This window comes from Lasiosphaeria miniovina, assembly GCF_030549165.1.
Source record: "Lasiosphaeria miniovina strain SMH2392-1A chromosome Unknown B0T26scaffold_7, whole genome shotgun sequence".
NCBI classification, from domain to species: Eukaryota; Fungi; Ascomycota; class Sordariomycetes; order Sordariales; family Lasiosphaeriaceae; genus Lasiosphaeria; species Lasiosphaeria miniovina.
In genome coordinates, this window is record NW_026848226.1 from 616,377 (window position 1) to 637,892 (window position 21,516).

The window sequence follows — 21,516 nt, forward strand, 5'->3', positions numbered from 1 at the left end:
GGGTTAAGCCAGGACGTGGAAACGAAGGAGAGATTCCACAGCGTTGACCTAGAGGATGGCACCCGAAACAACCAGAACGACAAAAGCAAAATGACAACCCGCAGGCGGCCCAACATGTGCCCGTTCTATACAGTTGGACTGATTCTTTCATGTCTCGGCCTGTGCCTTGCTTTCTCGGGCATTGCTATTAGCTTGGCCCGCACTACTGCCCGGGCCGGACTCGACGCAACCCAGGCCCATATCTCGGCATCGACAGCAAGACCGAGGTCAACCACCACGACCACAGTTACGGGCGCGCACACCGTCACCGTGACGACAACCATGTTTGTGTCTCCCACCACGCCCCTTGCGCAGGCTAAGCGGGATGGCACCATCGCCCAGCAACTCAACGCCTATCCGTCGTGGCTGATTGGCGCGGGGCCAGTGGTTCCGGACCCGACGGCCAAGCCGGCGCTGTCGATAGACGGCCTAGAGACACCGCTAATGGCGGCCAAGCTGAACGATCTCGAATCGGCCGCACGTCACGGCGGGTACCCGTTTGAGTGGCGTGGGCGCGCGTTTGCCGAGCCCGACCATGGCGAGGCCAATATGAACCTGGCGCAGCTCGGCCAGCAGCCCACCGCTGTAGCTGAGGCAGAGGCCGTGATAACCGTTACCCCCTTGCCGGCTGTCCTCGACTCCGGCGACTTTTTGAAGAAACGGCAGCCCGGCAGTTGGACTTATTGGGACCGGAACCGGAACACGCGCGATCCTCACAAATCGACGCGGACAATCAAACGTCCCGAGGGGCCAAGTCCGCTAAGCGACTACTTGGGCGTGCAGCATGTCCCTGGTTCCCGCGGCAACCGCAAAATCGACAAGCTAGGCCATATGAGCTGGCCGGAAGTTGCCAATAGGCCAGATCCGTGCAAGCGGGGCGAGGGAGAGGACGATTGCAATCACTGAGTTAGCCTCGCTCGTTCTTTGAATCCTTGTCTTGGTCCTTTTCTCGTAGGTTGTCGGTGTTGTTGTCGTTCTATAGCAACTGTTCAAGGTGTGGGTTTGGCGAGGACTGGCACAAGTCCTGGAACACTTCGGTTTTCAACGAGCTTCTTCCTTTTCAGATAACAAGTCTGGAGCTGCAAATTCTGGAACTGGTTAGGTTATTTAACATACTTTTTGCTTTGTAATCAATCGGTTGGCTGTTTATAAAGAAAGTGCTAACGCAGTTGAGAGAAAAGAGGTAGGATGATGACAAAGGCGGCCTCTGTAGGTTCAGGAATTATTTCTATCAAACAAAAGTCCGTGTTTGTTCCCACATATTGCACAATTGCCAGTGAAAAGGAAGCTTCTCATGACTTTTGTTTGTAATTACCCTTCCACACATAAAACAACCCAGTTTGTAAGAAAAAAAGGTGGTATCCTGAGATGCCGTACCAACGCAATGCTTGGCTAGTTGACGACTGCAAATGGGGTGTTATTTAGGATGTAGAAAAAAAAGAATGCAGTTGGCGAAGGGGAAAAAGAAAGTCTACTAGGACCGTAGGCAACGTCTACGCTTTCTCATATCATGAACTCCGGCGGCCGTAGGGCTCAAAAGGGAACGCGGTGCTCACTACGCTCATGGCCACAAGGAGCGCGCCGCAGATGAAGATGGGCGCGGTCGTTGACGTATCGGACGCCGTGGCGATGACAGAAGATATTATGCCCATGGTGCGACTGCATGCCACCGCCACACCATTGCCAGTGGCTCTATGAGCACTGGGAAGCACTTCAGGCGTATATGCGTACAGCGTACTGTAGTAGACGTTGAGGCAGAAGCCTATGGCACAGGAGAAGCCGACGTCCTGGGAACCTGTCCGCACCGCTGTATAGGCAAAGAAGAATGCGGCCGTCACTAGTGCTCCAATGACCATGGTGTACTTGCGTCCCAAAATGGGTGTTTCGCACATCCACGCCGCCAGAATAGGCCCGAAGATGGAGCTAATGTTGGTCAGGGCATAGTTTCGCCAGGAATCGAACGACGACACGTTGAGATTCGCACCACACGACGCGAGGTAGCTGGGGAGGAAGACGTAGAACAAAGGGTATGCCAAGCCTACCATGGCCCACGAGACCCAGACCAAAAGGGTCGATGTTGAGATTTTTGGGGTGGCGAACAGACCACGGAGGTGGATTAGCGTCTCATCGAGTGAGAACCTTTTTCTGCTGTGGGCGCCTGTCACGACACCGCATGCATCGAGCTTCTCGAGGGTCAGACTGCACGAGCGGCCGTGTTTAGTCGCCAAGAATTGCAACGTCTCGACAACCTTTGCATCTTCACCCACGCCAAGAAGGTACTTCGGTGTTTCTTTTAGACGGATGACGGTGACCCGAAGGATCGACATGACGAGGACGATGGCGCCGCTTGTGAACATGACGTATCTCCAGCCCATATTGCTATACTTGGTGCATGTCTCGACCGAGGCGCAATTCCACTTCTCCGGAACTGGAGAAGAATTCTGTCAGCTTGGTTCTGGCCCTGTGCGAAGACGAGAGCGACTTACCCAAGAAGCCCCAGGCGATAAACCCCATGATTGCTTGACCGAGACCCCACCAGGCAGCCATGAGGATCAGCGCCCACTGCTTACTTCCGGGGAGGTATTCCAAGAAGACGGTAGTGTCAAGAATCAGGTTCCCGCCTGCACCCAACCCAATACAGGCGACGAAGAATCCCAAGGATGCCCAGTTTGGCATCCCACCAGCAATTATCGTGGCGGCCGAGCATATCAGGAGCGTGACGTTGAAGGCTAGGCGGCGGCCAATGATGTCGGCGCCGAAGCCCCAGACGAGAGCGCCAATAAGCATGCCAACGTAGGCGGAGACGGTCAGCCCTTTCTCGTATCCGACGCGGCCAAACTCGCGGAAAGCCGGTCCAGCAACGACCGATTGTAGTAGCAAGACGAGAGAGTCGACCGCATATCTGCAGTAGCACATTAGCGGGTTGTCTCGGCAGAAAGGGGTAGGAGCACACATGCCTAAAACCGTTCAGGAAAAAGAGTTTGGTGTGGTAACGCGTCCAGCCGAGCTCCTCGATAGCCTAGTTGGAACAAAGAGATTGTATTAGCCAGAAGGCACAAGGCGCCGCGCATCTAGGTACCACACGTGGAATTTCTGGGTCAGATTAGTAACCCACGTTGTTCACCAGGTGCATCTTGCGGTTCAGAGCTGGATCCAAATCCTGGAGACCCAGGACGTCCTCAGATTTGGAGGAGTGATCATCGACCAAGCCGCCCTTTGGCGCCATCTCCACGTCGTGAGGACTGACCTCTGCACAGCTCCCTGTTGACTGGTGTTGAAGTCGCAGTTTCAGGAATATGGCAATGGGCTGTTCTGTCGGACCACGAGCGGGAGAGATGCGGGTGTAGAGGGTCTAGAGCACCGTTTCTAGATGGAATTCGGATCCGGTTTGGCGTGGCGAGCGAGATGGGCTCGGGGCTCGGGGCTTAAGACTGATCAGGAAAAGTAAGATGGATAGAAGGTAGCAAACCGCCGCAAGAAAAATAAAGTGTCTTCTTGACGAACTGGCAGCCAAATTGGTCTGGGAGACGACTGCTGGGTTGGCCCGCCCGTTGGATGGAGATTGCGTCTAGCGTTTGGGCTGCCTGTAAAAATGTGGCATGGTGTGGGGTGTTGTCCACGACAGAGGCTTGGGAAGGAGCGAAGGTTCACAGTCCCAAGCGGTCCCCCCAGTTGACCTCCTGCCTATGAGGGTGGGTTTGTATTGGTCCGACAAAAGAAGTACTAAGAAGACCTCGTTGAAGTGCTGTGAAATCTCGTGCTTGCATGCTAAACGGTGATGGACTGTATCCCTAAACACTATAGGTGTTGAGTGTGAACTGTGGGGAAACTTTGTTGAGGTTTTGACTGCTAGAGACCAGTCGACTGCGATTAAGTTTGTAGATTCAGCAGGGACTGGCCATCTTGATGTTGGATCTTCTATCAATTGGTTCGATCTTGGTTATTGTCTGTGTGGCGTTGACATTCCCCCGTCTGCCGACTTCCTGCCATTGCCGCAAGGGAACGCTGAAAGGAGATGATCACGAAACCTGAATTGCCTCGTGTTGTTGTTGTTGTTGTCGGTCCGTCACGTTGACAAAAGCACGTAAACTGACTCCAGATGGTCATGTCGCGCGTCTCTGAGCAAATGAGGACAGAAACGTCAAGGAGGACGGACAGCAAGCTATAGGACCAATCAATTAACTAATCGTGACTCTGATTCCCTAGAATTTATTCCTTGCCTCGCCCCAAACTCCGGAATCCGATCAACGACAATGCTCTCTTCCTTTCCCAGCAAATCTTAACCCTGACCCCCAAGTCCCGATCCCTCGGAAACCCGCGTGAAGTACCACTCTACCAGCAAGCCACTCCCAGAGCTGACGAGATGTGAAATGTCAAAAAGGCGTGCCCGTGTGCCGGCGTCTCTCCACCATGTCGCTCTCTCTTCACCACGGGTGAGGCGGGAAGCTTAGGTCGGGGGTGACCACGATACTGGCGTCGAGCTGCTGGTCCGTGTAGGCGGGGAAGGCGGCAAGCTTCCAGCCGAGGTCCACCAGTGAGAGCGTCGTGAAGCCATTCAACTCGCCGAACTGTCCGTTCCAGCCGGTCGAGACGCGAAACGGGCCGCACTCCCAGCCCTCTGAAGGCGAACGGCTTGCTTTCTGCCCGTTGACGCTGCGCACCGTGAATTCGCAGGGCGTGGGCGCAATCCATCCCACGTTTTTGTTGACCACGAACGACCAGTTGCACGTGGTGTCCGCGCCGTCACAGACGCGGAGCATCCTCTCGACTGTCCAAAGCTGTTCGTTGGCTTGAACCGACTCAACCACGTCGGCAGGGGCTGGAGCCGCCCCATCGGCTGGGATGGGACTGGCAAAGGCAAGGGCCGAAGCGAGGCCTGCGAGAATGGCGGTGGAAAACTGCATTGTGATGAATGCTCTGATTTGCTCTCGTGTCTGCGAGGAGAATGATGAGAGACCGTAAGAAGGCAAAGATGCGGCGGACTTCCTCGGAGATTGGGTAGGGCTCCAAAAAGGCCTGAAAATGATGTATGTGTCTTATTGCGGTATCTGGGAGCAATAATTGCGGATGTAGAAGAGATGAAGCGACGGAAAATTTCTCTCGTGAACAGAGACTGGGCGTGTTAAAAGCTGCTCGGTGCCCGACAGGCAGAAAGGCCACTGCGCCTTCCTTTTGGTACTGGGAAAGTGTAGCTGGAGTTCTTGAAGGTTAGCTGAGAGTGGCGGGGTTCTCGGCTCACCGTGGCTGGCTCTTGCGTTTAACCTGGCACTGGCAGCCGGGAATTGGCGACTCGTTCCTTCCTCGTATGGCCGTTGGCCGGAATTCGCTGGGCAAAAACTTGGACTCGAAAGAACATGCTCAAGATGGAAGGCACAGGCGGTGAACATGAGACGCTGGTACCGCGCCAGATCAAGCTGACAGGATCCACGGGAAAGCACGACGTGGTGCTCGGCTCGGCCTCAATCTAGGCTTCGCTCCCGAAGTCCAGCTCGAGGCCGGCACCCACCCGAAAGCGCAGGAATTTTGCGTCACGACCCGAACGGCCTAGGGTGGAGTTGAGCGCGGTTCAACGAGCAGGTCAGGGATATGATAACCTTGCATACTATGGATCGGAAACTACCGATATGCGGAAAGAAAGAAGTGTGGACGAGAAGAATTGAAGTGTCTATTTACATGATGTGTACTAGTTGACGACGACAAAACATTGTTATAGGCATTGAGAGTACCAGTCATTCGAGTACTTGCACTTGTATGGCGACGCACATGATGTGCAGCCACTGAAACCATTGCCACCACATTGAGCCCACTGAGACGCTGTGCAACCGCTGCTGGAAGTTGTGGTGGCCGGTGCAGAGCTGCTAGTGGTTATTACCTGAGTCTTGCTAGATGTCGTAGTGACCGGTGTAGAGCTGCTAATGGCTGTTACTTGAGTCTTGCTGGATGTCGATGTAATGAGGGTTGTGGGGGTTGAGGATATGGAACTCGTGGTGCTCGATTTGATGCTAGTGCTGGAACTGGAGCTTCCACCATTGTCGACCGGTGGTGCGCCTGTTGGACCAAAGTTAGTCTCTCTTGTAAGTCCTATTATTTTCGGAATTCACTAACCAGGGCCAGCAACAGATGTGGTCAAGCTTCCGCTCTCGATATAAACACCCGACCAGAAATAGTCCTCGGTGGAATCTGGGTAGCCATCTCGAGGCAACTCCAAGACACCAACGTGCCAATCAGCTCCGTTGCTGCTAGTGCTCGCCTTCACTGGGGCCACTGTCTGGGCTAGAGCATCACCGCCGGTGGAGTGCCAGAAACCAACAGTGCCAGCGGCGAAGTCAATCTCATAGGCAACGTTGTGCCAGACGCCGGCGCTCCATTCGGTGCTCCACTGCGTTTGGCCGCCGATGCACCATCGCAGCAGCGGATCAGAGATGCCGACAGCGCCGGACAGCCACCCCGACTTGAGTTCGGTGAAGTGGCTCTCGAAGAAAGCGATCTGGTGCTCGCGCGTGGTTGCTGGCGCGTTAACGTCTTTGCGCATCAAGGAGAAGTGGTAGTAGACCTTGCCCTGATTGATGGCAGCGGTGGTCTGTGGAATTAGCTCTGTTCGCCTCATGTTTTGGCCATTCCAGTACGCCGTGTTGTCCAGCGTGATCTTGGCGCCCTGCTTGGAGCCCGAGTCGGCCGGGTTCTTGAACGAAGGGGACAGGTTGACGTAGGATGCGACGGCAGACGACCCGTGGATATAATACTGGTATGGCCCGACCTGATTTCCCCATGACCATTTTTCCAGGTCGGTCGACGCTGTGAAGTCGTTGAACCTGCCATCCCAAAGCACCGTCCCAGCAGAGACGGCCGCAACGTGGGCGGTGAGGCCAAAGAGAGCTGTGCACTTCATCTTGACGAAAAGAGCGACGCGATGGAAAATCTAGAGATTTGGCTGTGGTGTCCTGGAAGGAGGCAACTTCTTATAGACAAGCCGGGAGCAGGCCCATTCTCCAGGCATCGCCATCCTGACAACCCGCGCTTCGAACGGACGGATGGTCATATGTGGGAAATCTGGAAGCACCATGTGGTGCCTGGCAGAGGAAAGATATTCTGTTCTCGCGATGGCGGCCCGATCTTGGCTAAGGTTGCAATGTTGCGGAAGCAGAGCTCGAATTGTCCTGTTCAAGCCATAGTCTGGTGTTGGGGGAAGGTTCAGAGTGGATCGATCGGCTGTGTTCCCGGGCGCCGGGCCGTTTTACACGACTGGGATCTGCAATTTCCAGACAGCTGCTATTCCCACAGTGATCTTCGAAATCACCAACTACTACCAAAGATCCACAGAAGCTAATCAGTAGTATATAACTATATTACTAAATGAAATCCATGTCAATAACCCATTGGCTTTTTTCATTTTGACGGAAGACCCCGGAATACTTACTGCTTCCCGGTCACTTGCCCCTGGTGGATTTCCCAAATCGGCTAGACTTAGTCCAAATACGTTACCAAGTATTAAATTGGCCGCTAAACCCAAAAACAGAAGGTGGGGGTCTTTCCCCAGCAGAATGACAACGGCGCCGGGCACAACACTTTCTCCAAGGTTGAGATTGCAACCCAAAATGCTTCCGACTTCCGCGCCGGATCCTGGCCAGATATATTAGCAGTCCGATTGCAACCAGGATTGACTTTCAGCCTCCCGCTGCATTAACAAATCGCAGCGCTAATTTTTCACTTCGTGCGGTTTTCCTTTCAGATGGGAACAGCGGCCAGGTTCGCAGCTACTACAAGGGATTTGGGTTCGTCAGTGAGTGCTCCTTCAAGTTGCGACCTGGTGGTCGCCTTTCAACTCACCTCCTTCCGAATCACAGGCCTCCCGTCCTCTTGGGCAGGCACCCGCCTGCTATTTTCAGTATTAAGGAACATCCCAAAGGAACCTTGCCCATGAAGGTTCTTTCAGTATTGGTACGTACTATTTTTCCATTTCGCCCCCTCCTGCCTTCGCGTCCTGTCACGCAGCCCTCACTGGCATGCTTGCTCTGCTTCTAGCCACCCAGATCTTTCGACGTTCTTTCCCTTTCAATATGGATGCTGCTTCGAGTTTTGTATCTTACCATCAGCCCCTTCTGCTCTGTTCATGCCATGGCGTCCCACTCGACCTGGCGTCTCTGCTTGCCCTCGACCTGGCGTCTCTGCTTCCCCTAGACAACCTTCCAAGCCGTTGATGTCAAGTGGGAAACTGGGGCCGAACAAGCGAGCGATTTTACAGCCCTGCAGCAATTCCTGTTCCCTCCAAGCCGCCCCGAGTTTACCCATGTTTCTTCAACTCTTTGCAAGGCAGAGACCAGCTCGGCTCTTCCAGCTTACCATCTCCGGCCAATTTTGCCCTTCTCGGGTCAAGGAGTTCCTATCTCTACAACCATTCCTCGAACGTTCTTCCAATCGCCCTGAGAAATTTATCTGACGAGATGGAGCGTCGCCGTAGCAGCCATCGGCAAAACGCCTTTCCGTCCTTCATCCCGTTGGACACCACCAGTCACGATGCAGCCCAGGGACAGCGCAGCCCTGAAAGCACAACCACGGATCATCAACTAGATCAGGTCAACCCGCTCGTAGCGCAGTGCTATCAACTTGAAGACGAAGTACGACAGCTCTCTGAACAAGTCCGAAGGCTGTCCGAGTCGCTCGCCACTTCGCCGCCGGAGCGGCGGGACCAAGCCAACACATTGGCAGCGGACCATGATCCGGTCTCGGAGCCACAGCCATACCCGGAGGCCTTAAAAGAATCTGGAGAGGCCTCGAGAGAATCCAGGACGGCCTCGAGGGAATCCGGAACGGTCTCGGGAGACTCGAGAACGGCTTCAGAAGAATCTAGAAGGACTTCAAAGGAGTCTAGAAGACAGTCAGGACAACCGGATCATGCCTCAATTCCGCAATCGGGACATCCAGAGCACGCCCCCATTCAACAATCAGGACTTCTAGAGCATGCATCTCTTCAGCAAGAGGCGCAAGCAGCTCAGGCATACCGTCGACCAAGCTTCAACATCCCATACGCCCTGAACCTTTACGACCGCGGCTTTTCAGACCTACGCGTCGGCGTGCATCAAAGCTGCTTGGGCGAGGACTTTTGCGTCGATCTGACCCCGTCTGATGTACCTGGGATGAGTCTCCTTTATGGCTTCATTCGTCAACACTCTTCAGCATTGGCCAGAGTTGAACTTACTCGCCATGGACGATACGCCATCACCGTCCCTTTACTACCATGTCGGCCAAACGGTTCCAGCAACCCGACAGACCTCCCCCATACCTTCCGATTTCCGGACGAGTACGGCGTGTTTGGCTTTGTTGCGGAAGTTCAAGACCCCAGCGGCACTGGATTGCTACTAGAACGTTTCAGGTGGCAGCAGATTGACTGGCCCAACCTTGAATGGATAACAGACTGGAAGTCCCATCACGGGTGGTGTTTGATTGGCGATGTAGTCTCTGGCCAGAGCTCATCGCCCCCCGGTGTGAGAGACGTCGTGGCTTGTTACGCAAGCAACCGCGCGTGGACGGCATCCAGAGAGACGCTGTCTTTGGCCAGGAGTAGCTCCAAGGTTGGGAGAATCAGGTTCTTAGATAGTGTTGACATGGGAAGATTTGATGAGCGCTGGGTCACGTTGGCAATGGTGTCTGCAATGGCAATTTATGGGTTAGAGGAATGGATGGATGATCAACTGCGGCCGAAGTATGGAGGATCATCGGCTCAACAATCATCGGGGTTTCCACCACACATGTTGATGACTCCTTCTGCACCTCCACCTGCGGCTGTTGCTCCTGACCCTTTTTTCCCTCCACGTCGCATAGTATAAATTCCTTTAGTATTAGACAGTAGATACGCCCTAAAAACAAACATTACGCCTCTAAATTTGTCTTTTGGGCCTCCCCGTGAACAATAAGGCCTCCTGTACAAAAGCAACAGCTCTTGGTATTTTGGGCGTGTACGCAAAGTGATCAAAGACATGTCCTCGCCACGAAGTAGGCGCCTAGCACTAGCGCGGCTAACAAAAGAAACAGGTTGACAAAGGCACGCTCGACCCATCGCTTGTTGCACTGCTCCTCGCGGGCCTTCCAGCCGCCGCTGACCGCGTTGGCGTGCGGGAACTCGGCCTCGGGCACCGGCTTGCCCAGGAATCGGCACAGCGGCTCCCAGCCGTCCTCGATCTGCCACTCGAGCAGCCGCTCCTTGGGCACGAGGCCGCGGATCATGCTGCTGTGCTCTTTTGGGGGGTTAGCTTTCAAGGGTTCGTTTTTGGGACCTGCTTGTTGTGATGGGTTTGTGCAGCGTTGTTTGTGAGGGGTGGGGTTTGTCCCGCTGCTAGGGGGGAAGTGCACTGTGGAAAGGGGGAAAAGGGGGTAAAGCGTGCACCCCGACAAGCTACACGCCCTCACGCCCGAACGCCCGAAACAAAAGATAAAGGGAAAGCACAGAAAACGCAAATGCAAAATAAAAGCTCACCCTGATGAACCCACGCGGCGTTCCCGCGTATCGCCTTGGCCATGTCGCCGTCGGGGGCGCGGAACAGCAGCGGCCAGAGGAAGCGCTCGAAGACGTGCCAGGCCCAGAAGCACTCGCGGTCGAGCCACGACGCGACATAGAAGGCCCAGCTGGCGTTGGCGTGCACCAGCGTGGCCTCGAGGCTGCGGCGCCACGCCGCCCCGTCGCGCCGCGTGTTGAGCACCACCTTGGCCGACGGGTACGCCGCGATCATGTCCGCCGCGAACACGCTGGCCGCTGCGTCGGTGACGGCTACCGCGTGCCCCAGCAGCGCGTCGAAGTCCGCCGCTGTGAGCGTTGCTGGCGGGGTTCGTTTGGAGGAGGGGGATGATGAGGGCGACGAGTACCATTTTTTTCGTGCTAGGCGCACCCAGCCCGGCGAGTGGCATTCGTCGTCGTAGACTATATCCCTTTTTGGGGTGGAGTTGTGGTGAGCTCAATTGTCGTTTTTTGATTTTGTCATTTCTTCTTCCCTCCTTTTTAAAGACCCCCCTTTTCCACCTCTTTTTTTCCTTCCCCATTTTGGCGTGCATTCCATTCCGACTGTATTTATTTGCGTTGCGACAACAAAGGCAAAAAAAGGGGGGCGGGGCAATTAAAAAACTCACCAGCCGTGGTACGTGTAGTCGTAGCCGAGCATTAGCAGGGCCTGCTGCAGCGACTCGGTGCCGGACCGCGGTAGGCCGACGCAGATGACCTCCATGGGCCGGGTGCGCTTGCGCGGCGACGGCGGGTTCGGCAGCTGGTACAGCCGCTCGATGGCGCGCCACAGCCAGCTGTCGAGGCTGATGTGCACCGACGACGGCGCGAGCCAGGCGAGGCTCACTGCCTGTGCGGCACCTTCATTCCCTTTGTGCGAGCGCGGCTGCCCGTCCTGCGGTTTGATGTGGCCCATTTGTGTGTGTGTTTCGGGTCCTTCTCCCTGGGGCTCCCGGGCCTTGGCTTGGCTGCGTCTGCGATGCACTGTGGGAGAAAGTCTGGGGAAACGCTTGGCGACGGGACTGCGGTGGTTAGCGAGCGATAACACCAAACTACCCTGCGATGAGGTGATCTGCCTCTGGGAGGCTCTGCTTTTTATACAAGCGGATCTCGGATGTGTGTGTGCACTGGTTGACCTTGTCAAGGGTGGCAGTCCGGTTCCTGCATTGCCTTGCCGCGTCCAAAAACCTCCGGCGCTTTATAAACTCTACGGTTTCCCCTGCCATGACAGCCTCTTCCTCACTTCCATTCCCCCAGGCCTTACCGAGCGCGGCTATCATTGGCGACAAAAAGTCCAAGAAACGTCCATGCCATGCCGTTATATCCGTGCTGTTCACTCCCAATAATACGAGAAGTCCAAGGCAATCCCCTAAAATCCCATGCGGCTTCCCCAATGCCGTTATACCCGTTCGTCACCCCCCTGAGACGATCGAGCGTCCCCCGACCTGGCTGGCTCAACCAATGCCGATCAGCGGCGCGTAGCGTGGTAGAGGCATGTTTATTTTGCCTGCCTGTCTTGTTGGGGTACAGACATGACAGACGAGCGAGCATTGTTTGTACGCGCGTCTCCACCCGTTCAGAGGTTTTATTTCGCCCGACATGTCGTGTAAAGACGGCTTGTGCAATAGCAATATGGAAGCCTGGCCATAGTCGTATAACTGAGAGAAGGAATGATAGGCTGATGGGGGGATTTGGGGGAGAGATGGCGGCTAATGCCAACAGTTTCCAACATTTTTCCTTTTTGCGGTGGCTGCTTTGTTGCTATTTTGTTGCTATCCCTTTTTACACATGGCTTCTCCGTCGGGAAATGGCGTTACTTGCTCCCGAGCACAAGTACCGGCCGGAAAAGGCTACACCGAAATCCCAAACCCGGGTGTCGGCAGCGGCACCTTCCCCACAGTCCCACTGGGGGATATGGAGGGCAGCGCCTTCCCCGTGGGGTAAATCGGGGACTTTGCCCTGCATGCCAGCCCCGGCTGCGATTTCGGATGCTCGTTTCGTCCCGCTTCTTTGGTTCTGCATCTTCTGGCTATTGTTGCGCTGTGTAATATCCGCAAGCCTTGATGGCTAGATACATCCATGTCTAGACAGAGATGATTGTCTGTCGAAATGGCTCTTGGCCGGGCGTAGTGACGTAGCCCTCCTTTTTTCCCCCTTTCCTGCCTGTGTCTACTCTGCTGTGCGACCTCGTAATGTACCTCGACTTCGACGCCGCCCGGAAAGGGGGTTCAATGTTAGGGGGAGATGAGGGGAAGAAGGGGGATTACCTGTCCTCACTTCCCGTTTGGGTGCAGTGCCGTATCAAATTAAGCGCTACCATAAATGGCGACACACGGCTCGGCTGAAGTTCGCCTATGGATGCTGCCGGATCAGCTGCCGTGCCTGTCTTGACACGCCTATTAACACGGACTGCTGTGGAGATATTTGCGTCTCGCGGCGAGCAGAGAGGACCCGGGTCATTGACAATCTTGCGTTCGGATGTCGCCCTCGGCTACCTGGAGGGTAGGGAGCTCTTGCCTCGTACGACTTCCGTGTACGTGTTGGTCACTCTTTCCTCAGCTTTACAGGCCTCGACATGACATTCCGAGCAGCTCCGAGAGGGGTACCCGCTCCGTTAGAGACAGCCAGAGGTGCATCGTCTCTGCCTGCGGGCAGAAGCCACAGCACGAGGTAGGAACACGACCGATCGACAAACACGCTTCATTGCTTTCATTACTCTAAAATTACTTCTTCAAGCTGTCGACGTACTCCTCGACCAGCCCATCGACCGATTCGTCGACGACGAGCCCGAGGCGCAGGGGCGTGCTGATGTCAAAGTCCTGGGGCCAGCTGCGAAGGATGGCCTCCTGAGCGGGGTCCGTCTCCTCGCGCAGCAGCTTCAGCCGGTCCTCGCCGCCGTGCCGCGCCAGCGCGTCCATCAGCTCCTGCACAGACGCCGAGATGCCCGGGAAGTTGATGTGGCGACGGTGCGTCGGCAGCGCCGCGCTGTTCATGCGCAGCACGCGTACTAGGTTCTCGGCGATGGTGCTCGGCGACGATAGGAACGACTTGAAGCCGCGGTCCGCGACGGGGATCACGCACTCCTGCCCGTGCATGGGCTCGCGGATCATGCCCGATAGGAACGACGACGCCGCCTGCGTTGGCTTGCCCGGCCGCACCGAGATGGTCGGGAAGCGCACGATGAAGGCGTCGAGCAGGCCCTTGCGGTGCAGGTCGTTGAGGAAGATCTCCGTCATGAGCTTGTGCGCGCCATAGGTGCCATGGGGAGTGGGAGCGACGTCGTCGGTGACGCGGGCGGGCAGGGGCTGCCCGTAGACGGCCTGGGAGCTGGCGTAGACGACGCGCACGCCTGGGTTAGAGCGTCGGAGAGCGTCGAGCAGGCCGCGCACGCTGTCGAGGTTGACGGCGAGCGAGAGGTCCAAGTTGGCCTCGGACCCGGCCGACATGATGCCGTGGAAGATGAAGACGGCGCCGAGGGGCTGGGCAGCGGCGATGACGGACCGCACAAAGGCTGGGTCTGTAATGTCGCCCTTGATGCACGTGGCATGCTCGGGATACTTGACGCCCTCGGGCACGATGAGGTCGGCGAGATCGGTCAGCACAAGGCGGTAATGCGGCTCGTTGAGCAGACGCGAGGCCAGCAGAGGGCCGACGAGACCGCTGGCGCCCGTGATAATGATGTTGATGCGCTCGGAGTCCATGTTGCCGTCGTTACGTCTCTCTTTGTCTTCTAATATGATGCTTCATATGATGGAGAAACTCGATCGAGAGACGAGAGGGAGATGGCACAGATAACGGTCGCGGGGCTTTCCATCGCACATCTGGCGCCCCTTGCCCCTCGTCGTGGCGACGCATCACCTGCTGCGAATGCGGGGGTAGAGGCTAACGTGTGTATGCACCTTCCATGGATTCTGAGGTGGATGCCCATGGTTGGAGATGGTAGGGGCGCCGCCGCGCTAACACTGTACAGCGGCGTTCTGCAGAGGTAGCGGTTGTTAGTGAGTTCGGAGCAGGCTTGCTGCAGCTACTCCGTATCGCCGACCGGTGCTGTGTATGCGCCGGCGCCTAACTTCTCGGCACATTTTGACCAGCTCATCAGATGCATGTATTTTTTCTCATCTCTCTTTTCTTGTTTTCTAACTTCCTCTCAACTATTTCCACCTCCTAAAATTACTTTAGTTAGACGAAGCCGCTCATACCGCTGGCAATAGAGGAGACTAATACCACCGGGTCCTCATAAAACTAATCTCCTCTACCCTAGCGTTCCTCCTTTCTCTTTTTCTTAGCTAACCAACTTATACAAGTTGGCTAGACTACCCTCCCTCATCTAACGGGGGCACATTGGGGCTCCTTAGTCCACATGGAGCAGCGACCGCGATATGGAAATAAATAGGTATATACCGGCAGTTTCTTTTCTCCTCCTTTCCCTACCTAGGTCACTATAGAACGATTGTAAATCTACAATCTTTCTATAGTGGCCTAAGTCTTCCGGGCTTGCGCACGGGTCTATGCTCTTCTTCGATATATTGACGGCCTGGTATGACTACTTTCTCCCTTTGAGTCTTACCTTGTGCTTGTTTTGATGCCTTGTGGAAGATAGAGCTTCTACCGCTTCACTAAGAATTGTCGGGACTGCTTTCTGCTTTAGCTGACAGACCGAACGTGGGAACTTAGCCCAAGGGGGGTCGTCTTGCGCAAGCCTATCTCATCGCCAAGCATACAGCACGGGATAGGGCCAGTGAGGCAGCTGATAATCTTGGCCTCAGTGCCCGCCATTAAGAAGAATAAAGTCGGGGCTCCTTGGTCCAGGTGGAGCAGGGAACAGGACGGGGAGAAAATACAAACTGCCAATTTGGTGGGGGAGGAGGGTGAATGCCTCCATCACTGTCCGGCGCTCCAGCGACCGGAGCCTTACCTCTAATTGTCATGGCAAAGATTTTAATACGCCGTGCTGCGTTGGACAGATTGCGGACGGCCTTTTTGCTGATGCGAGTATTCCTACTTAATAAAAAGAATCGGGAGAGTCGATTGCTACCAGGAACTGTCAGTCGATTGAGAAACAAATCGGGACTGTCGATTGCTGTCGGGAAAGTCGATTACTGCTAGGAACTGTGAGTCGATTGCCATCAGGAGAGTACAATCCAATCCCTGAAGTTTGTTGGCAGTGGACTTTCTAACATTTAAAAGGCCTTAATACCTTACGGCTCGCTCGAAAGATTTTTCGCCGAGCCGTAAGGTATTGACTATCGATTGGAAACCCTTGGGCATAATTACTCTGCCTAGTCTACAGCGGTATTCTCGCCGTCAAAGTCTGGGCCCTTTGTCACACACTTTAAAGCTCGGTACATATAGAGGACTGTTGTTACAGCCATGCAAACTTCGCGGCTTTGGTCGAGAATATCGAGTAGCGGAGACGAGGGGTTGAGCATCCTTGATAGGACCAATTACGTGTAGGAACGAGATCTGTCGATTTTGCCGATCAAGGCTACGAAATAATTATCCGGGGGTTGCTGGTTAACAAGATCGAAAATTTATTACAACGGGAAGAAGAAGTGGCGAGCTTCTCTCCAACTCGGTTGGACAATTTTACCTATAATGTGCTAAAGAGCTCCAACTCTACAGCAAATATTAGCTAGCATCCTAACCACGATCAAGGCTCCCAGTCCACATGATGTAACACATCCAGTCAAGACGAGCCAACACTGCGTGGGAATTCAGGATATACCCTCTGTTAGAGCAAAACAAATGCAGGTAATGTACTGTGGTCAGGAAATCCAAAATATGTCACAAGTTATGCCGGATTGAGTTCCGATATCTTTGGGGTGATGGGGTTTCTCAAACCCCCATGACCTTCGTTGTGCTTTTCGACTACCTTCGGTAAATTTTGTAGCGTAGTTCATCGTCTTGTCTGCTCGCCGTCTGTTCTTTTGTGCCCGCCATAGGAACCGGCTCTGATAAGCTTCTTCGCAAGCCGCTTATCTTATCGCGGAAGTAGAGGTCCCCAAACAAGAGTAGCCCAAGACGGGCGTGGCCGAATTCGTTCCTCTTGAAGACCCGAAGGGCCGGCTTGCCAAATGGCCTCCACCCACGGCCAAAAACGCAAGCAGAACTTTTTCCGCCAGTACTGGGCGAGCCGAGAGACTGGCGAGGTGCTGCGGAAAGTGGAAAATCGCGAGAAGGAGGAGAGGGCCAAGCGCCGGGCGAATTTCCTGAGGCTAGGTGTGTCGGGACATCTAAAGCCGCCTGGTGTTGGGGGAGAAATCGCAAACACATTGCTGGCCGTTATGTCAGATAATTAGTTTGGACGCCTCAGCCATCGGAGAATTGCAAAACGGAAGACCAGTCATGCCTGGAGCGCTATGGTGTGTACATGTCACATCCGGCAGCACCGATCACCTCTTCGCCTCGCTCCGCAAGTCGGCCAGGGATACGTCGTGGACATCAAGCACAAAGTGGAGGGCATATCCGTTTCACGCTGTTGGCGAGCCGCGGAAGTCGGTTTCGGTCGCTAGTATCGCCTTTGCCGTGATGCAGGGCGGCCGGCGGCATATCTTTGTCGATATCGACTGTGAGGCTGGCTACCACGTCGACCCGTCCCGAGAGACGGGGAGGTAATGGGTGGCGCGCTAACGTGCTAACGATCCTGAGCTTAGGAATTATCAGAGCTTAGGAATTATCAGAGTTTAGGAATTATCAGAGCTTAGGAATTATCAGAGCTTAGGAATTATCAGAGCTTCATGGGAGGGCTACGATTTGATTATAAGCCGCGGCTGCGAGAGTGTAAGCACCACTCCTGGAGACTTTCAGATATTTCTAGGTAAAGTCGGTAATCTTCACCCAAGTTGCCGTTTGAGCCTCACAATAGAGTAGGTACCTAACTATCAAGATACAACATGGCTGATCTTGAAAGCATGTAACAGGGTTGTCCGATTTGAGGGCTTTGGCTACTAGTCAGTCAACTTTTCATCTGATACTATACCTTGGGCCACGAACAATTCCGTTTGTGCTTTCAAGATCAAAATCAACGTTGCGTCTTGTTCTCTCCAGTCTCACCTGGACATGATGGGCAAGTCACTACAGATGTCTTGTCCGGGAGCCGTGTCCCTACACGAGCCATGAGCTGTGCAAGGAGAGCTCTATCTACACGTCCAATCGTATCGATGTGTATTAGGCAGAATTAACATTTCACGAATACGGGCTATTCAGGACTCACAAGGCAGTCACAAGCGCGGGTGCCGTCATAGAACATCAAGCAAAGATACCACCAAAGGTAAGAAAAAAAAATCCCGAAGTTACGGTCTGAATAGTTTTCTCAAGTACTAGGAAGACCTCCCAAAAAATAGAACGCAATCGAACTCCCCTCAACGCTGCCGAACCAAAAGACGAACAAAATGACAAGCCCAATCCCGTCCTTCCTTCGCGTCCAATGCGCCCGTTCAAAGCCCACCAAAAGCCAAAAGAAGCTGCCCATGTCAGATCCGCTCAGAGGCGCCATTGCTCGGCGCAAGATGTGAATGTCGGGGGCTTAGCGAGGGTCGAGATAGAGAGTCGTTGCTTGCTAGCAGAGCACTGCTGACGAGGGAGTGGCGGGCAACGAAAAAAAAGCCGCCCCAAAACAAAAAAGGTCTCAAAAAAGCGATATGGGCGCCGAATGCAGCAGCAGCAGCAGCAGCAGTTCCCACGGGTGGCGCATGGCACGGTATGCGCGCAACAAGCCGCCTTTGGTTGTTGCGAGTGCAATCCCGCCGTGTCAAATCACGACGCGCCGACTAGTTCTTCTTCTTCTTGGGGTAGCATTTCGTGCACCTATCTGGCCAAGGGCATTTTCCCGTCTGGGTCTCATACTTCATCGTGCAGTAACTCGACAACGTGCCCAGGGCCTCTGCCTTGGCGCATTTAGCGGGCAGCGTGGTCCGGTATTCGCCGCAAGGGAAGGTCTCGCGGATTGCCTCACACATGGTGATTGCTGGGGGTTTGCTGGCGACGAGAGGGAGGTGGCCGAGTTCAAGTATCGACAGGCGGTAAGCTGTCGACAGGTGGGGTTTTGCAGAGATGTGTGGGAGGCGGCGAGTGCGAGAAGCTTTTGCTGGTTTGGTGGATGTGGCTTGGGTCTGGATGCTGCTTGGTGGTGTTGAGAAGGCTTGGTGTGTGGTGGATTGATGGATGGTGAATTGATGGTGTAAAAATCGACTGGAGAGGTCGCGGAATCCAGATATATTTATACCCAAATTCTCTTTCGCCTTTTTGAGGCAATTTTACTCATACTGCAGGTTGACAATGCAAACGTGTTGATGACGGCAGGTGAGGCTGGTTTGACAGAACTGCGTGTCAAACATGGTCCGGTGGAAATGGCCGGTTTGTTGGGGTCGTAGGTAATGAATTACGTAGTCAGGTCAGGCGCATGAGAATCCGGCGGTTGGCAGAATAAGGAAGGACCGAAAGAGATGAAAAATGGGCAGGTCCGTGAACCTTCAAAATTGACGTCTTCCTTGACAGCGGCACCTGCATTGCAAAAATTGGCCGCGGCTAGTTGGACGATTGTCTTATGAGTGTCTCAACCAGCAATTATGAAAAAGAATGAGTAAAGCGGCAATGAAATGGACATGGAGAAGTCAAGAAATCTGCGATTACAAGGTCAGCAGTCAACATTGGGCTTACTGGTCCCAAGAGGTGTGTCCTACATCAGCCAAAAAAGACGCAGAAGGCATCTTGCAAACACGAGGGATGTATTACTTACTGACGTGAGCGACCGTCACCATTATCAATGCAATCAAACATCGAGTGAGCGAATATTGAGGCAAACGAACATAGAGGCAAGCGATGTCGAGGCTCTGAGCCAAACCCTAAGCATTGGACAACTGCAAGGAACCTATTTGGCCGGGAATCCCTGCCCTTCGCACTTTCCCTCATCCATCCCAAATTAAATCCTTCTTCCCGTCTGTTGGGCGCAGCCTCACCACGAGCTCCCCCATACGTCATCTTTCCAAACGGCACCCAACATGTACTAGAACTAGGGCGATGCAACAAGCCGTTGCTGATGGCAAAGTTCCTGGGTGAGGTCTGAATTTCTGAAAGCAGCTGGAAGTGGCAGCCAGCCATCGCCAACATCAAGTTGTTGAGTTGCGATTGGAGAGGGAAACTACGACTTGAGATAATTATCGAGGTCTTGAGGATGACGTTTGCCGCGTTGCCAGAAGCTCAACCTCGGGACTGTGTTGGGGATAATGAGGTTCCATAAATTACCTCTCAATGTATTAGGGTATATTTTTATGCTAGCCCCGTCTTGTCGCCTGCAAAGTCTTTTGCCGGTGTGTTGGTTAAGCTGGCATTGAGTCATTGAGATAGAAGCAACATCATTTAACCCTAACCCTTAGGCAAGCGGCAAAGAAGAACGGGACAAGAAGCAGCTGCAAGAAAGATGAAACAAATACAGTACCAGGGATTGACTAGAGGTAATTATCTATTTATCTACCATCTAGCTTGTGCTGGAAGGAAAACATGTTGGAACAACTGTATATAAAGGAATGCTGCTCAACCAAGAACACCTCGATTGCAATGAACAATCTCTTGCCGGTCTTTCCATTTGTCTGGGCGTGGTCAACTCGCCGTAATTCTCTTCTTAATGTTTCCGCAGCAGTTCTCGTGGCCGGTGCTTTCGGCGGATCAGTGGGCTGGAAAGTCCATGAAACCTGGAGAAACCCAGTCTGGACTCTCCCCGGAGCTCTGAGGAATATCAATCTGGACTGGGTTTTGTGCGCTGACAAACTCTCCCGTGAATAGCTTGCTAGAAGAGCCTCGGGGCCGCCGGCATTGCCTAGAGAAGCGCAAACGCGAGTAACAGGATGCCAGGCGTTAGCGTATGCTGCTATATTATCGACTACTGAGGCTTACTAGAGCGCTCTACGTTATTCAGCCCAACCCTGCCGCACATCAGCGTGCACAGCATCAACTGGGATCCCCCGTGTTATTATGTTTTCCCGTTGTGCCGTCCGACTTCCAAAAGACTAAGTCGAAACCGGCGTGGAATCCCCGAACGGGGCGATGGTCGGGGCGGCTCAGGTTCGAGCCGGAGCGGTCGTCCAACACATGGTGTTGTATTGGATTAATTAGTTAGGTCGTCGAGGCATCTTCGCGGCTGTTCGGGTGGGGCTGGAGGCGGAGGGCTCCTGAGGATTGTTGGATCTCGGGACTTAGACAGGCAGTACGGCGCCACTTCCGCAGACTCCAACCGCGGACTCTAATAACTGCGGAAGCTGAAACTTGAAAACAAGAGACGAAACAGGCTTATGTTGTTTCATCTTACACGGAACTCGATGGCAACAGGCCTGAGAGGCTTCTCGTCCGTCAACACAAAAGTTTCGAACCTGAGCTAACGATTAAAGAAATATTTAACCATAAAGCGTAGCCTTCCTCCACGTCTAGACCACCCCCACAACCTCGACCTCGACCTCATTGGGTCCTCTGGCCCTATTCCTTCTACTCCCCGGTGCCAGGACCCGATTGATCTTCACCGCCGCTCGTATGCGGTATTTTGGACAGGCTGGCCTCAATGGATGCCACCGTAATATCGACGGGATGGTTGTTTTACTGCAAACTGAGCTGAGAAAAGACTAGGCTTGAGATATCGGCGGCCTGTAACTCTGGCTGGTGTTCTTGTTACCAACGCACAACCATACGTGGCTTATAAAGGTTACTTGGCGCGCGGTAAGAGCTCTCAAGGTTAACCATCGGCCAATAAATTCTGGCCTCGGTATAGATTACCGCCCTTAATATCTCACCTGTTCTCGGTGCTGATATATCATTGCCCCCCACCCCACCAGAGTGTCACATCGTAACGATATAAGACGACAATTAGTTAGCTCAGCCATGTCGCTTACAAGAAGGCCCACTAGTGAAGCGTCCAAGGCATGGCTTTGTGAATAAAGGACCATGGGGGGAAGATATCAAACGCTGCCGTCCTAAGCTTGCCTCTGTCCTTGCTCTGAATT

The 21,516-nt window shown here is 54.0% G+C and overlaps 9 protein-coding genes across 9 annotated transcripts; 4 read left to right on the plus strand and 5 right to left on the minus strand.

The window, feature by feature from the left end:
- Positions 1-90: 90 nt before the first annotated feature.
- On the plus strand, positions 91-945 carry B0T26DRAFT_755603 (uncharacterized protein; the record flags this gene model as incomplete). The annotated part of the gene is made up of 1 exon (XM_060445984.1): positions 91-945. The coding sequence occupies one exon, from the start codon at positions 91-93 to the stop codon at positions 943-945; it is 855 nt and encodes a 284-aa protein (XP_060291159.1).
- A 216-nt stretch (positions 946-1,161) lies between these two features.
- Positions 1,162-3,265, minus strand: B0T26DRAFT_788406 (major facilitator superfamily domain-containing protein; the record flags this gene model as incomplete). Its single annotated transcript, XM_060446818.1, has 4 exons — positions 1,162-2,467; positions 2,526-2,941; positions 2,991-3,058; positions 3,155-3,265. The coding sequence occupies 4 exons, from the start codon at positions 3,263-3,265 to the stop codon at positions 1,548-1,550; spliced, it is 1,515 nt and encodes a 504-aa protein (XP_060291160.1). The 3' UTR covers positions 1,162-1,547.
- Positions 3,266-4,475: 1,210 nt separating this feature from the next.
- B0T26DRAFT_598564 (surface protein 1) lies at positions 4,476-4,868 on the minus strand (the record flags this gene model as incomplete). The annotated part of the gene is made up of 1 exon (XM_060435671.1): positions 4,476-4,868. A coding segment is annotated over one exon (393 nt), but the record flags the coding sequence as incomplete, so codon positions are not given.
- Positions 4,869-5,344: 476 nt separating this feature from the next.
- Positions 5,345-7,229, minus strand: B0T26DRAFT_442614 (uncharacterized protein). The gene is made up of 2 exons (XM_060435052.1): positions 6,145-7,229; positions 5,345-6,087 (listed from the first exon to the last, which is right to left on the minus strand). Exons 1-2 carry the CDS (start codon positions 6,926-6,928, stop codon positions 5,747-5,749), a joined length of 1,125 nt encoding a protein of 374 aa, XP_060291162.1. The 5' UTR covers positions 6,929-7,229; the 3' UTR covers positions 5,345-5,746.
- Positions 7,230-8,270: 1,041 nt separating this feature from the next.
- Positions 8,271-9,934, plus strand: B0T26DRAFT_442655 (uncharacterized protein). The gene has a single exon (XM_060435053.1). It carries the CDS (start codon positions 8,481-8,483, stop codon positions 9,861-9,863), a length of 1,383 nt encoding a protein of 460 aa, XP_060291163.1. The 5' UTR covers positions 8,271-8,480; the 3' UTR covers positions 9,864-9,934.
- On the minus strand, positions 9,935-11,444 carry B0T26DRAFT_788410 (uncharacterized protein; the record flags this gene model as incomplete). Its single annotated transcript, XM_060446819.1, has 3 exons — positions 9,935-10,271; positions 10,511-10,959; positions 11,158-11,444. 3 exons carry the CDS (start codon positions 11,442-11,444, stop codon positions 10,006-10,008), a joined length of 1,002 nt encoding a protein of 333 aa, XP_060291164.1. The 3' UTR covers positions 9,935-10,005.
- Positions 11,445-11,642: 198 nt separating this feature from the next.
- B0T26DRAFT_442660 (uncharacterized protein) lies at positions 11,643-12,740 on the plus strand. The gene has a single exon (XM_060435054.1). The coding sequence runs from the start codon at positions 11,841-11,843 to the stop codon at positions 12,597-12,599; it is 759 nt and encodes a 252-aa protein (XP_060291165.1). The 5' UTR covers positions 11,643-11,840; the 3' UTR covers positions 12,600-12,740.
- Positions 12,741-13,251: 511 nt separating this feature from the next.
- Positions 13,252-14,229, minus strand: B0T26DRAFT_655777 (uncharacterized protein; the record flags this gene model as incomplete). The annotated part of the gene is made up of 1 exon (XM_060438653.1): positions 13,252-14,229. The coding sequence occupies one exon, from the start codon at positions 14,227-14,229 to the stop codon at positions 13,252-13,254; it is 978 nt and encodes a 325-aa protein (XP_060291166.1).
- A 2,373-nt stretch (positions 14,230-16,602) lies between these two features.
- Positions 16,603-17,143, plus strand: B0T26DRAFT_679803 (uncharacterized protein; the record flags this gene model as incomplete). The annotated part of the gene is made up of 2 exons (XM_060440395.1): positions 16,603-16,747; positions 16,851-17,143. The coding sequence occupies 2 exons, from the start codon at positions 16,603-16,605 to the stop codon at positions 17,141-17,143; spliced, it is 438 nt and encodes a 145-aa protein (XP_060291167.1).
- Between the last annotated feature and the right edge of the window lie 4,373 nt (positions 17,144-21,516).